This window comes from Colobus angolensis, unplaced genomic scaffold, assembly GCF_000951035.1.
Source record: "Colobus angolensis palliatus isolate OR3802 unplaced genomic scaffold, Cang.pa_1.0 Scaffold35, whole genome shotgun sequence".
Classification (NCBI taxonomy): domain Eukaryota; kingdom Metazoa; phylum Chordata; class Mammalia; order Primates; family Cercopithecidae; genus Colobus; species Colobus angolensis.
Genome location: NW_012116821.1, coordinates 9,776,285 through 9,791,425, shown reverse-complemented (window position 1 = coordinate 9,791,425; position 15,141 = coordinate 9,776,285). Strand labels below are relative to the sequence as shown.

General features: G+C 38.5%; 1 protein-coding gene across 3 annotated transcripts in view; it reads left to right on the top strand.

Annotated features, from left to right (window-relative positions):
• The window catches only part of QRSL1 (glutaminyl-tRNA synthase (glutamine-hydrolyzing)-like 1), a 38,238-nt gene extending 23,373 nt beyond the window's left edge, over positions 1-14,865 (top strand). For 2 of the 3 annotated variants that reach the window (XM_011952856.1, XM_011952857.1), the window contains 6 exons: positions 993-1,168; positions 1,251-1,366; positions 3,519-3,711; positions 4,412-4,529; positions 11,505-11,710; positions 14,311-14,857. In XM_011952856.1, the coding sequence (XP_011808246.1) occupies positions 993-1,168; positions 1,251-1,366; positions 3,519-3,711; positions 4,412-4,529; positions 11,505-11,710; positions 14,311-14,531 (1,030 nt within the window). In that variant the 3' untranslated portion in view covers positions 14,532-14,857. Of the gene's footprint in view, positions 1-992; positions 1,169-1,250; positions 1,367-3,518; positions 3,712-4,411; positions 4,530-11,504; positions 11,711-14,310 lie in introns of all 3 variants that reach the window. The other variant, XM_011952858.1, reaches the window with a different exon arrangement.
• The last annotated feature ends 276 nt before the right edge of the window (positions 14,866-15,141 follow it).

The following is a 15,141-nucleotide window of genomic DNA, read 5'->3' as shown; positions in this document are numbered from 1 at the left end:
TTCTGTTTTTTTAAAATAAGAACAACATAAACTGTGTAGGTAACTGGGTAAAGAAATGAACAGTCACTTTGTAGTTGAGTAATGCATGTATAAATAAGTGTGCAAAATTATTTGAAATGCACATTAATAAAAACTTTTTGGTTATCACACTAACAATTTTAAAAATTCCCAGTACTCAGTGATGGTACTGAAACTTTAAAACACAATCTGACTCACTGCAACTGGGAATATAAATTGGCATAATCTTTCTGACAAGTAATTGGACAGTATATATCAGAAATTTATGTGCACTAAGTCTATTTCTTGGAAGCTAGCCTAGAAAGTACTCACACATAAGCAAAAATTTATGTTCAGAGATTTTTGTTACAAAGTTATTTATTAAATAGTTATTCTAGTTAGAAACAACGTAAGTGTTTAAGTAAATTATTATACATCTCTATCCATGATTTTAAATGGGGTGGGTAGCAAAGGGCTGTATCTGAATTTCTAGGAGGGGCATATTTAGTCTGTAAAATCATACTGTAAAATTGTCATTAATTTGATTTGTTTTCAATATCAACATCAGAGGAAAGTGCAAGATTTATATGTGTATTGAAAGGAGAATGGACTTTAAAATACCAGGAATCACCAATTTATATGATGGAATATGACATATACTTTACATTTTCAGGAATTTTAATGACATAGTAAAAGGCTCATGTTAAAAAAGGGATGGAAACTCATGATTACAGAATTATCTCAACGATGAAAAAAATGCGTTTTTAAAAAAACTTGAAGTTAATATACCAAAATGTTAACATTGTTTTCCTCTGGGTATTGGAATATTGAGTACCTAAAGTTTTCTATACTTTATGAATTCTCTGAGATGAACATGTGTTACTTTTGTGTAATCAGAGGCAAATGCAGTTTAAAAATATACAATTGAAAGGGTAGATTCCAAATATAATTAGAGATATATCATTCTTCTAAAGATAATTCCATTTAAATTCCAGGGCTTTAGGATCAGATACAGGAGGATCGACCAGAAATCCTGCTGCCCACTGTGGGCTTGTTGGTTTCAAACCAAGCTATGGCTTAGTTTCCCGTCATGGTCTCATTCCCCTGGTGAATTCGATGGATGTGCCAGGGATCTTAACCAGATGTGTGGATGATGCAGCAATTGTGTTGGGTATTTATATAATTCTATATCATTTGCAACAGTTTCTCTATAAAACAATATATCTGCCATTCATAAGTATTGCTCCTTACAGGTGCACTGGCTGGACCTGACCCCAAGGACTCTACCACAGTACATGACCCTATTAATAAACCATTCATGCTTCCCAGTTTGGCAGATGTGAGCAAACTATGTATAGGAATTCCGAAGGTAACTTTTTCCTTTCATTACTTTATAGAAATACTGTCAAGTTGAAGAGAGAGCACAGACTTGGGAGGCGGTTTGGGTGGGTTTGAATCTCTGCTCTGCCACTTTTATTAATCATATGAGTTGACTATGTGAGTTAATCTCTTTTAGCTCAATTTCCCCATCTGTAAAATGGGAATAATAAAAATATTGACTTAAGAGAGATTTGTGAGGATCGATTAGACGGTCATGTTAAGTCTGCAAATTGTTTCTGTAATGGGCAAGATAGTAAATATTTTAGACTTTGTGGACCATACAGTCTTTATCATAACTACTTAACTCTGCCATTATAGTGAGAAAGCAGCCACAGGCAATATGTAAACGAAAAAGTGTGTCTCTGTTCTAATAAAACTTTTATTTTCAAAAAATCAGCTGGCTTGTCACATCTGGCCTATGGGCCATAGTTTGCTAATCCCTAATGTAAAGAAAGGACTTAGCCCAAAGCCATACCTTGCATAGTAATGCCTCAAAAAATGTTAACATCTTTATTGTTATTATTATTACTACTGCATCTATTACAGTAGCAATTGAGTAATGAATACATGAATGTTATAATGTTAAATTAGTAACCTTTTAAAAATATTAAGGCTTGCAATATATTACTGCTTTAAATCTTTTAGGGAGATAAGTTACCCTGCAGAACAATGAAGTTTCACAACCTCAGCACTGTTGGTGTTTGGGGCTGGTAACTGTTTGTTGTGGGAGACTGTCCTGTGCATTGTAAGATGTAGTTTAGTAGCATCCCTGGCCTTTACCCCTACATGCAGGTAGTACCCCACCACCAAAACCACAACCCCACAACCAAAAATGTCTGCAGACATTGTCAAGTGTCTCCTGCTTAGCGAAAAGGAGACAAAAGTAACCCCCAGGGAAGACCACTGCTATAGAGAAATACTACTTTATTTAAAATCTTCCATTAAGGTAATATATGTAAGGCCAAGTGCAGTGGCTTACACCTGTAATCCCAGCACTTTGGGAAGCCAAGGCAGGAAGATCGCTTGAGATCAATAGTTTGAGACCAGCCTGGGCAACATACAGAGACCCTATCTCTACAAAAAGTTAAAAAAAAAAAAAAAGTTGTGGGGTGTGGTGGCATGCATCTGTGGTCCTAGCTGTTTGGAAGGCTGAGGTGGGAGGATTGCTTGAGTCCAGGAGGCTGAGACTGCTGTGAGCCATGATTGCACCACTGCACTCCAGCCTGGGTGACAGAGCAAGACCCTGCCTCAAATAAAAAAAAAAAGGCAGTATCTGTGCCTTCTTTTAAGAATTTAGGCCGGGCGCGGTGGCTCAAGCCTGTAATCCCAGCACTTTGGGAGGCCGAGACGGGCGGATCACGAGGTCAGGAGATCAAGACCATCCTGGCTAACACGGTGAAACCCCGTCTCTACTAAAAAATACAAAAAACTAGCCGGGCGACTTGGCGGGCGCCTGTAGTCCCAGCTACTCGGGAGGCTGAGGCACGAGAATGGCGTGAACCCGGGAGGCGGAGCTTACAGTGAGCTGAGATCCGGCCACTGCACTCCAGCCTGGGCGGCAGAGCGAGACTCCGTCTCAAAAAAAAAAAAAAAAAGAATTTATTTATAGAGAGCACAGGCTTTTAAACAGACCCAGTTTGAAATCTTAGACCCTCTACTTACCTGCTATTTAACATTAGGAAAGTAACTTCTTATGTCAAGATTTTTCATTAACAAAATGAAGGATTATAATATCTAGATCATAGGCTTGTTAAAAGCATGACATGAGAGAACCTTTGAAAATCATCTAACAGGGTACATGATACATGAGCAATTAGCATATATGCTGATATATACTGATATGCTATTAGGTACCTGATACATAATGAGCATTTAACAAATATTTTCCCCAACTAGATCTCCAATCTTTAATGTCGTTATATCCAGATCATAGTATCTAGTACTATGCTTTGTCATACCATAAACTCTTAAATGGATTCAGTCTTTCTAGCTACCTACTAGCAATTTTATCATATTTTCTAATGTATTACCAAAGGTCCTGAAGTACAAATTTTTATAAAATCATCTATACAGATGAAGTACAAATTTTTATGAAATGATCTATACAGTTTCAATTTTGTATCTTGACTTTTTCCTGTAAGGAATATCTTGTACCAGAATTATCAAGTGAAGTACAGTCTCTTTGGTCCAAAGCTGCTGACCTCTTTGAGTCTGAGGGGGCCAAAGTACTTGAGGTATCCCTTCCTCACACCAGTTATTCAATTGTCTGCTACCATGTATTGTGCACATCGGAAGTGGCATCGAATATGGCAAGATTTGATGGGCTACAATATGGTAAGATGGCTGGGTTATTTTATTTTTAAGGTAGTTGTTGCAAACATTTGAAAAGTTCACTTATTAGTGACAAAAAAGTTAATGCTTGAGATAATGTTAATGATTCTGAAAAGTTAATCAGTGAGTCAGTTTTTACCTTTGTCATTTTAGACTTGCACTATTTGTCATAAATATCTGTGTATGTTTGGTTTGCCTCTCAGGACTGTGAATAACTTGAAGGGATAGTATCTTGTTGTCGTATGCTCAATCCCACTAATGTAGTGCCTGATACATGGTAGGAGCTCAATAAATGTTTGAATGAATGAATGAGGGAGTGAACAAATGGAGTTTCTTTCTTGGTTCTTTTCTTCTCTCTCCATGATCAGTCAGTCAAAAGGCAGATAGGGAAAAGAAACCATTAAGGGCAACTCCCTAAACTTTAATATTGGTCACAAAAATGTGAATCTAAATTAGCCGAGCATGGTGCTGCATACCTGTAATCTAAGCTACTCAGGAGGCTGAGGTAGGAGAATCACTGACAAGGGAGGCAGAAGTTGCAATGAGCTGAGATCACGCCACTGCACTCCAGCCTGGGTGACAGAGTGAGACTCCATCTCAAATAAATAAATAAATAAATAAAGTGAATCTAGGCCTGGCTTTAGCCCAAACTTTACTGACTTTACTTCCTTTCAAGTAATATTTACCCTTATCTTATTTTCAGGTCACAGATGTGACATTGATGTGTCCACTGAAGCCATGTATGCTGCAACCAGACGAGAAGGGTTCAATGATGTGGTGAGAGGAAGAATTCTCTCAGGAAACTTTTTCTTATTAAAAGAGTAAGACAACTCGTTTAGGAATTTTCTTCATTCTTGAAACCTCAAGTAACATGTCTCTATCATCAGGTCTTATAAGTCAAGATATTTGGTAAAGAAACAAAATCTTTATGATTTGAATTAGAAAAGACCTGTTTATGGTACTTTTGGGTCCTGGTATTCAAAAACAAAAGAAATACTGGTACTTTAGCTAAACGATTGGTACAGATGACAGGCAGCCCTCCATATCTGTGGGGTTTGCAAGCTTGGATTCAACCAAACACAAATCAAAAATATTCAAAAAATAAAAGATAACATACAACAATAAAAAGTAATACAAATTAAAAAGCAATACAGTATAACAACTGTTTACATCGCATTTACATTGTATTAGATGTTACAAGTAATCTAGGGATGATTTGAAACGTGCAGGAGGTGTGCATAGGTTTTATGCAAATACTACACCATTTTATATGAGACTTGAATATCCTCAGAGTTTGGTATCCAAAGGGGTCTTGGAACCAAACCCCCAACAGACACCAAGGGATGAATGTAAGTAGGAAGCCACTAAGGATTTAAGCTCATTAAATGTCCCTTGGGTATTACCACATTGGTTTATTGCTGTTAGAGCCTTAAGCAGGGAGTTGTATTGTTTCTTGAAAATGTATTGAATCAACTTAGTTTTTCCTTATATTATGTATGTCTTTGCTCTAAGAAAGAATTCAAAATGACTATGACTCCTCCTTCAATTGTCTTCATTATGAGTTTATTCACGATCTTGTGAACAAGCCTCATCTTCTACACCACCATGTATGTCTAAGAGGACATGAGAAGTGTGAAAAAGCAAGATTGGTATGAGAAGTGTGAAAAAGCAAGATTGGTGGTTGTAATGCAGAACTTCATTACATGGAGTTTTTCTCCATGCCCTCAAGGGCAGAAATCATTTTATTTATCTGTGCATCCTCTCAGGGCCGATAGTTAGAATTACTTTTTATTTTTGAGACAGGGTCTCACTCTATCACCAGGCTGGAGTGCAGTGGAGTGATCTCAGCTCACTGCAGCCTCAACCTCTTGGGCTTAAGTGATCCTCCTACCTAAGCCTCCCTAGTAGCTGAAGCTACAAGCATGTACCACCATGCCCAGCTAATTTTTGTATTTTCTGTAGAGACGGGATCCCGCCATGTTGCCCAGGCTGGTCTCCAACTCCTGGGTTCAAGCAGTCCACCCACCTCAGCCTCCAAAGTGCAGGTGTTACAGGCATGAGCCACGATGCCAGGCCACGGGATTACTTTTTCTAAGAATACTATTTGAGGCCGGGCCCGGTGGCTCATGCCTGTAATCCCAGCACTTTGCAAGGCCGAGGTGGGCAGATCACCTGAGGTCAGGAGTTTGACCAACATGATGAAACATGATGACCAACATGACGAAACCCTATCTCTACTAAAAGTACAAAAATTAGCTGGTGGTGGTGGGCACCTGTAATCCCAGCTACTCAGGAGGCTGAGGCAGGAGAATCACTTGAACCCAAGAGGCAGAGGTTGCAGTGAGCCAAGATAATGCCACTGCACTCCAGCCTGGGCAACAGAGTGAAACTCCATCTCAAAAAAAAAAGAATACTATTTGATTATGTTCCAGATTAAAAGACTGTTACCATATTGACCAGATGTTTGTAATGAATTTGGAGTACGAAAAGAAAATGAAATATTGCTAAGAAATTTTCTAAGGGAAAACTCTTACTAAACTAAAGATGTTACTATTGCTAAATATTACTGATTAGAAACATATTGTTTATCTCAGGGCACAAGTTGATGAATTATATAGGTCATTGTAACAGCATAAAAAGAAATTGAAGGAGAGGAGTCAGAAAGCATTTCTCATGATCACCATTTGGGGGTTCTGATAAAAGGAAGTTAAAAGTACTGCTGGTATCCCTAGCTCCTGAGTCAGTTCTAAGTTGGGTCAACTTGGGTGGACAAAGGTGATAGGAAAAATGGGATTTGGAATACTTTTTTTATTTTAAGAAGTCAACTTATGTGCCAGGAAGAGTTTGTTTATTTATTTATTTATTTATTTAATTTTTTATTTTTGAGACGGAGTCTCACTCTGTCACCCAGGCTGGAGTGCAGCGGCACAATCTTGGTCCACTGCAACCCCACCTCCTGGGTTCAAACGATTCTTCTGCCTCAGCCTCCCGAGTAGCTGGGAGTACAGGCGCACACCACCATGCCCAGCTAATTTTTGTATTTTTAGTAGAGACAGGGTTTCAACATACTGGCCAGGCTGGTCTCGAACTCCTGACTTCATGATTCCACCCGCCTTGGCCTCCCAAAGTGCTGGGATTACAGGCATGAGCCACCATGCCTGACCAGGAAGAGTTTATTTTTAATTGACATAAATATTACCTATGTACCACATTTATATCTACCTTTTGCTATTTATCTTCTATTTGTCCCATCTGTTCTTTTTGTCTTTTAACCTTTTCTTCTGCTTTTTTTCTTTAAATAGTAATTTTTCTCTTAAAAAATGATCCAAAATGGGAAAAATAGTGTCATTTATATTTACCTACATATTTAGTATCTCTGGTGCTTTTCTCTCTGCTCTAGAGATGTAAATTTCCATCTGGTATAATTTTGTTTTTACTTGAAGAACTTTCTTTAATATATCTTGTAGTCCTGTTGGCAGTGAATTCTTTCAGCTTTGGTTTATATGTAAAACTCTTTATTTTGCTTTTAATTTTGAAAGATATTTTCTCTGGGTTAAAAAATATAGGTTAAGCTGGGCACAGGTGCACTCCTGTAGTTACAGCTACTCAGGTGGCTGAGGTGGGAGGATTGCTTGAGCCCAGGAGTGAGAACCTGCAGTGAGCTATAATCGCACCACTGTACTTAAGCCTGAGCGACAGAGTAAGAGCCCCATCTCTTTAAAAAACAAACAAAAAAAGGCATAGGTTGCTTCTTCTTTCTGTACTTTAAAGGTTTTGTTCCATTGTCTTCTGGCTTACATAGTTTCTGAGAAGTCTGTTGTCATTCTTATGGTCATTCCTCTGTATGTAATGTATCTTTCCTCTGGCTGATTTTAAGATTTTTCTATTTATCATTGGTTTTCAGGAATTTGACTGTAATGTGCCTTGGTGTGGTTCTCTGCATATTTCTTCTGCATAGGGGCTTGTTAAGCAGCTTTGATCAGTTAGGTTATAGTTTTAATCAAATTTGGAAAATGTTGGCTACTATTTTCTCAAATGTTTTTTCTGTCCTCCATCTGTCTGGGACTCTTTTCACACGTGTGTTAATGTGTCCCACAGCTCACAGACACTACATTCTTTTTTTTTCCCCAGTCTTTTTTCCTTCTCTACTTCTTTTTGGTTAGTTTCCATTACTGTTTTCAGAATCACTCATCTTTTTTTCTGTTATGTGGATTCTTTCCAGTATGTTTTTTATATATTGTATTTTTTTCTCTAGAAGTTCCATGTAGGTCTTCTTATCCCTTCAATTTCTTCATTATTTTATGTTTTCTTCTGCCATCTTGAACATATAGAACATATTTAGGCTGAGTGCGGTGGCTCAGGCCTGTAATCTCAGCACTTTGGGAGGCCAAGGCGGGTGGATCACTTGAGGTCAAGAGTTTGAGACCAGCCTGGCCAACATGGCAAAACCTGTCTCTACTAAAAATACAAAAATTAGCTGGGTGGGGTGGCATATGCCTGTAATTCCAGCTACTCGGGACACTGAGGTACAAGAATCACTTGAACCTGGGAGGCAGAGGTTGCAGTAACCCGAGATTGTGCCACTGTACCCCAGTCTGGGTGACGGAATGACCCAGGAGACTCTGTCTCCAAAAAAAATAAGAATGTATTTATGGTAGCTTTTAATGTTCTTATGTACTCATTTCAACACATTTGCATCTGTTTGTATTAATGCCTTTTCCCTCTCTGGTTATGGGTCATATTTTTTGCTTCTTTTCATGTCTGTATATTGTGAATTTTACGTTGTCATTTGCTAGACTTTTGTTATATTCCTTTAAACAGTGTTCAGCTTTTTCCCAGGGTGCAATAAAGTTGCTTGGAATTTGTTGGATCTTTTCAAGTCTTCTTTTAAAGCTTTGTGAAGATAAATCCAAAGCAGCCTTTAGTCCAGGGCTAATTTTACTTTACTTTGAGGTGGTGCTTTGATGTTGCATATATTCAAGTCTTTTTGCTTTGGCTGTTAGAAACACAAACTATTTCCAGCCCTGTTTGAGCTCTAGGAATTGTTGGGTCCACTGCTTTTTGGGGATTGTTTCCCCAGCCTTGGGAATTTCTTCTCATGCATTCATAGATCAGTACTCAGCCAAAGACTCAAGGAATCTCCCTGCAGATCTCTTGAGCTCTATGTGCCACTCCCTCCTACTCAGTACCCTGCTTTGCAAATTCTAGCTGCCTTTGCCTCCTTGAACTTCAGATCTCTGTCTCTAACTTACCCCGCCCCCCATACTGTTTAGCTTCCTCTCTGGAATGAGGCCTGAAAACTGCCCCTAGGCATTAAGCTGGGGAAATCCAAGGGCCTATCTCATTTTCTTTTTTCTTTTTTTGGAGGCAGGACCTCACTTGGTCACCCAAGCCGGAGTGCATTGGTGTGACCATGGCTCACTGGCAGCCTCGACCTCCCAGGCTCAAGCTCTTCTCGGCAACCCTCAACACTCCCCACCCCCCAGTGAAGCTAGGACTACTGCAGAATTTTCTGTAGAGACAGGATCTCCCTGTGTTGCCCAGGCTGGTCTCAAGCTCCTAGGCTCAAGGAATCCTCCCCGCCCCCCACTCGCGTCGCCCACAGGCATGAGGGACCACACCTGGCCTGGCTTACTTCATTTGTATCTCTTCTTCTCTCACAACTTTTTCTCCTTAATGTCTGTTGTCTAATGTCTGAAAATGGTCATTTCATATATTTTGTCCAGTTTTCTAGTTGTTTAACAAGGCAGGGTGTCTTAGGTTTTTTTTTGTTTTTTTGTTTTTTTTAATCCCCTATTCTGAGAAGCAGTCTTAGTTCATTTTTGCTGCTATAACAGAATGTCTGAGACTGGGTGATTTATAATGAATGGAGATTTACTGGCTCACAGTTCTGGAGGCTGGGAAGTTCAACACTGAGAAGCCAGCACCTGGTGAGGGCCTTCTTGCTATGTCTACACATGGCAGAAAGCAAGGGTGGGGAGAAAAGGAGGGAGAGAAAGGGAAAGCACATGGGGGGCTGAACTTTCCCTCTTCAGTGGAGTTGTTATGGCCCAATCACCTCTTAAAGGCCTCATCTCTTAATACTGTTACAGTGGCAATTAAATTTCAGCATGAGTTTTAGAGGGGGCAAACATTCAAACCATAACACAGGGTAAATTCCATCTCCATTACTCCATCTTGGATGGAAGCAGTTCTTCTTCTGAGCTGTATTTAAAGTAGGAAGAAATTTAATAGAAAACAAGTATTTGTTCTTTTTTTTTTTTTTTTTTTTTTTTTTTTGAGACGGAGTCTTGCTCTGTCACCAGGCCGGAGTGCAGTGGCACAATCTTGGCTCACTGCATTCTCCACCTCCTGGGTTCAAGCGATTCTCCTCCTGCCTCAGCCTCCCCAGTAGCTGGGACTACAGGCGCCCACCACCATGCCTGGCAAAATTTTTTTGGATTTTTAGTAAAGTTAGGATTTCACCATGTTGGCCAGGCTGGTCTCAAACTCCTGACCTTGTGATCCACCTGCCTCAACCTCCCAAATTGCTGGGCTTACAGGCATGAGCCACCAGGCCCGGTCAGTGTTTGTTCTTTATAAAATTCAGGTTTTGGTCTGTGGTGTTTAAACCACTTAGTTGTTGTCAGTGTGTAAATTATATGTGATGCCTGCATTGGTCTCTCTGTAGACCTGGTGGTCAAATAAGAGTAAGGACCTATGATATTGCTGTACCACCCTTTTAGAGTAAAATATGTTTCACATTTTTATCGTATTTTATTTGGCTCTCAATAAAACTGGAGCAGGTATATCCATTTTTACCGTTGTGGGAACTGAGGTTTAGAACAGTGAGTTCTTGCTAGCCTCTCCTAACAGCTTCAGAAGAATCCAAAGGATTTTTTTTTTCCTTTTCTTAGTATCATTGACTTATGGTTGCTCCTATGTCTACACTTTTCTTCAGTCTTTTTAGTAAAATAAGCATTCTTGAATTTCACATTTCTACCCCTGGGCTATATCTATCCATAAAATACAAAATTCAAATACTGCATAGTCTACCGCTGTCTGTCTTAGTAACCTTTAGAAAGTAATTTATTGCTATGTGCTTTACTTTCCTCACCAATGAATATTCTCATTTAATGATAGCCCTGGAATTATTAATATTTTGAGATTATACATGTAGAATTGCATCTACTAGTGAATTCTGAATTCTGATTGATTAATTTATATATATAAGCTTTTAGAGTGGCAGCACAATGGAAGAGAATTCATTTTTATATGTTAAGAATCTTAGTGGTGCCTCCTCATAAAAGCCAAGAATCCAGTGTTTTTTTGTTTTTTTTTTTTTAAACAATGCCTAAACTCTTTATTTCACCAACCAGTATTTCTGATTTTCTTCCTGATGCAGGATTTTAAAACCTTAGAAGTCTATAAATACTGCATTCAGACTTTCCACATCAAGAGAAAGGGGCCCAGGGCAGAAGATGTCAGGCCCCAGGCTGTTTTGGGCGGGAAAAGTCACAAAGATTTCTCAACAGTCTGTGTCAGTTTTCTAACTTAATTGAAACACCTTTAAGCTCTGCTTCATCCCCAAACTTTCCCCTGTAGCGTCTATGATAGAAAAACACTCCTGTCTCATATACACCCCACCACTGGGGAGCCGGGGGGAAGGGAATGGGTATTACACAGGCAAGCCAAACTTTTTATTCTAAGCTAGAAAATGGAAATCCAATGGTTCTTTATCAAGCCTAATGTAAGACAATTGATTAAAAGAAAAATATAAAAAATCCTTAAAAACGACACCCACTTTTTTCACACAGAAACTATGAAAATTATTTCGTCAAAGCACAGAAAGTGAGACGCCTCATTGCTAATGACTTTGTAAATGCTTTTAACTCTGGAGTAGATGTCTTGCTAACTCCTACCACCTTGAGTGAGGCAGTACCATACTTGGAGTTCATCAAAGAGGACAACAGAACCCGAAGTGCCCAGGATGATATTTTTACACAAGCTGTAAATATGGCAGGTGAGGATTACTCAGGAACATTCTGGTTTTCTTCAAATTCTTAGGCAGGTATTCTGGTCTTCAACTTAAGATTCTAGCTAGATGGTTCCCTAAAAGCAAAAGTCTATCCTTTTGGAATGCTTAGGAGTGTGTGTGTGTGTACATGTATTAGTCTGTTCTGACACTGCTATAAAGAAATAGCTGAGACTGGATAATTTATTTTAAAAAAGAGGTTTAATTGGCTCACAGCTCTGCAGGCTGTACAGGAAGCTGAGCAGCTTCTGCTTCTGCGAATGCCTCAGGAAACTTAAATTCACAGTGGAAGGTGAAGGAGAAGCAGCCATGTCTTACATGGCCCAGCCCAAGCAGGAAAGAAAGAGGAAAGATGCTACACACTTTTAAAACAACCAAGTCTTGTAATAACTCATTCACTATCACGAGAACAGCACCAAGGGGAATGGTGTTAAGCCGTTTATGAGAAACCATCCCCATGATCTAGTCGCCTTCCACTAGGCCCCACCTTCAACACTGGGGATTACAATTCAACATGCGATTTGGATGGGAGCACAGATCCAAACCACGTCAGTACACATGCATGCACTCTCACCACACACACACACACAACACACTTAGTAGTTTTTTTTTTAACTTTTATTTTGGAAAATTTAAAACCCACAGAAAAGCTGAAAAAGTAGTATAATGAATGCTGATATGCCCTTCACCTGGATGTAATCTTGTTAACATTTAGCCTTATTTGCTTTGCCCTTCTCTTCCTCTTTCTACACACACACACTCACACGCACACACAACTTTGTTTTTACCTGAATCATTTGAAAGTTTCAGATGTCATGACACTTCACCCCTAAATTCTTTTGTACAAATCTTATAAGAATAAATTCTCTTACAGAACCACAATTCCATTGTCATACCTAAGAAAACTAACATGATTAATAATTCAAATGTACTTTATATTCACATTTTCTCAGTCCTACCAAAAGTGTCTTTTATAAGTTGTCTTTCCTCCTGATATATTACGTTAGTTTATGGTATCTTTTTAAAAGCTAGAACAATCACCCCACCTCTCTTTTTTCTTTAAAACCACATCAGGCTGTGCTGTAATTTTTGTTTCAATCATCAAACATAATGTAGAAAACTTAAGAGGAAAAGGAAAGTCTGTTACATTTACCTATACTTTTGCTTACTGTGTTCTTTCTTCCCTCCTGAAGTACCAAGATTCTTTATTTTGTCACTTCCATTTAGAGAAATTTCTTTAGCCTTTCTTTTAGCGTAGTTCTGCTGATGAAAAATTTATCATAGCTTTCCTTTTGAGAGTGTGTTGATTTCCCTTTGATTTTTAAAGGTTATTTTTGCTGGATGTAGAACTCTGGTTCAACAGTTCTTACTTATCTTTAGCACTTAAAAAAATGTTAAGAGCCCGGTCCACTTGTGCTGTAGGATGTCCCATCCATAATCAGGATTTGTCAGATTGCTTCCTCATGATTGGGTTGAATTAAACATTTTTGGTAGAAATACTACATAATCTTCATGTCAGGAAACAGTTAATATTAGTTTCCTGACTGATACCATTTTTGGAAACCAAGTTGATCACTTGGCTAAGGAAGTAACTGCTAGATGTTCCTTTATAAAAAGGTACAATTTTCCTTTTATCATTTTTTAAGCAATTTCTGGGGTGAGGTTTTGAGACCATGTGAATATCCTATTTTCCAATAATCTTGAACCCAGTTTTAGCATTCATTGATCATCCTTGAAATATTAGCTAGAGAATTACAACATTCTGGCTTTACTAATTCTATCATTCCTTCTACATTTATTAGCTAGCAGTATTCTCTAAAGAAGAGTCTTCCTTTTTTTCTCTAATTCAATGTATTGTAAGCAATTACTGTCAGTATTGTTTCTGATGCTCAGATTGCCTTAAATTTGGCCAATAAGAGCCCCTTCAAGTTATATGTGTCCTTTAAAACTGTCCCCATTAATTTTTGAAAACTTGTTTCATGGTATAACAAGATGTTCTGGGATTTTGTACTTTCTCTGCCCAAACCTATAGTTAAAACTACCCTGAGCTAATTTCTCATCTAATAGATTGCCAAAAATTCAAAAACTGAACAACACAATCTGTTTGCAAGGCTATAGGTAGGAGTTCAAAATGGTACAACTTCTTTGCAGGGGAATTTTGCAATGTCTAATTACATGTGCATTTGTCCTTTGATGAAGCAATCTCCTCTTCATCTAAGAAAATTTCAAAGATATCAAAAAAATACATACACAAGGTAATTCTCTGGGGCATTGTATAACATAGCTAAATATTGAAAACAACCTAAATACCCAATCATAGAAGACTGGTTTACTCAATTATGGTGAAACCAAGTAATGGAGTACTATACAGCAATAAGAAATGAATGAAGAAAGTTTCTGTGAACTGATACAGAATGATTTCCAAGATATATTTTTAAGTAAACAAAACAGTTCAAAAGCATTATATAGCATAATATTTTTAGCTGTTTTTTAAACCTTAGCCTGTATTGTACTTAATTAGCACTGAAAAGTGGAAGAGGTCTCTGCTAATTAGAATGGAGAATTAATCACCTTCCTTCTTTTCCCAGGATTGCCAGCAGTGAGTATCCCTGTTGCACTCTCAAACCAAGGGTTGCCAATAGGACTGCAGTTTATTGGACGTGCGTTCTGTGACCAGCAGCTTCTTACAGTAGCCAAATGGTTTGAAAAACAAGTACAGTTTCCTGGTATTCAACTTCAAGAACTCACAGATGATTGTTCAGCAGTCCTTGAAAATGAAAAGTTAGCCTCTGTCTCTCTAAAACAGTAAACATATCTTACAAATTAAAATGACTCTTAGGCCGGGTGCGGTGGCTGACACCTGTAATCCCAGCACTTTGGGAGGCTGAGGCGAGCAGATCATGAGGTCAGAAAAGATCGAGAACAGCCTGGTCAACATGGTGAAACCCCGTCTCTACTAAAAATACAAAAATTAGCCGGGCTTAGTGGTGGGCGTCTGTAGTCCCAGCTACTCGCAGGAGAATCACTTGAACCCCGGAGGCGGAGGTTGCAGTGAGCCGAGATCATGCCACTGCACTCCAGCCTGGGTGACAAAGCAAGACTCTGTCTCAAAATAAATAAAATAAAATAAAATGACATTCAGAGATTCTAACATCTAGAGTCAAATGGTCTTGCTCAATTCCTGTAATTAGGTTTCTTGTTAATACAGTCATTCCATGGCATTACTTTTTAAAATTCCTGTGACAATTAATAATAAATAATGTGTCAGCATTTAGTAAGCACCCACTAAGTGTACAATACTTCTACAATAACACAAGATACCTGTCCCTCAAAAACAATGCATTCTGCCATACTGTTCATTATAAAGAGTTTACAGTATATGATCAGTAAATAGGAGCATGAACTCAGTGTAACATGGA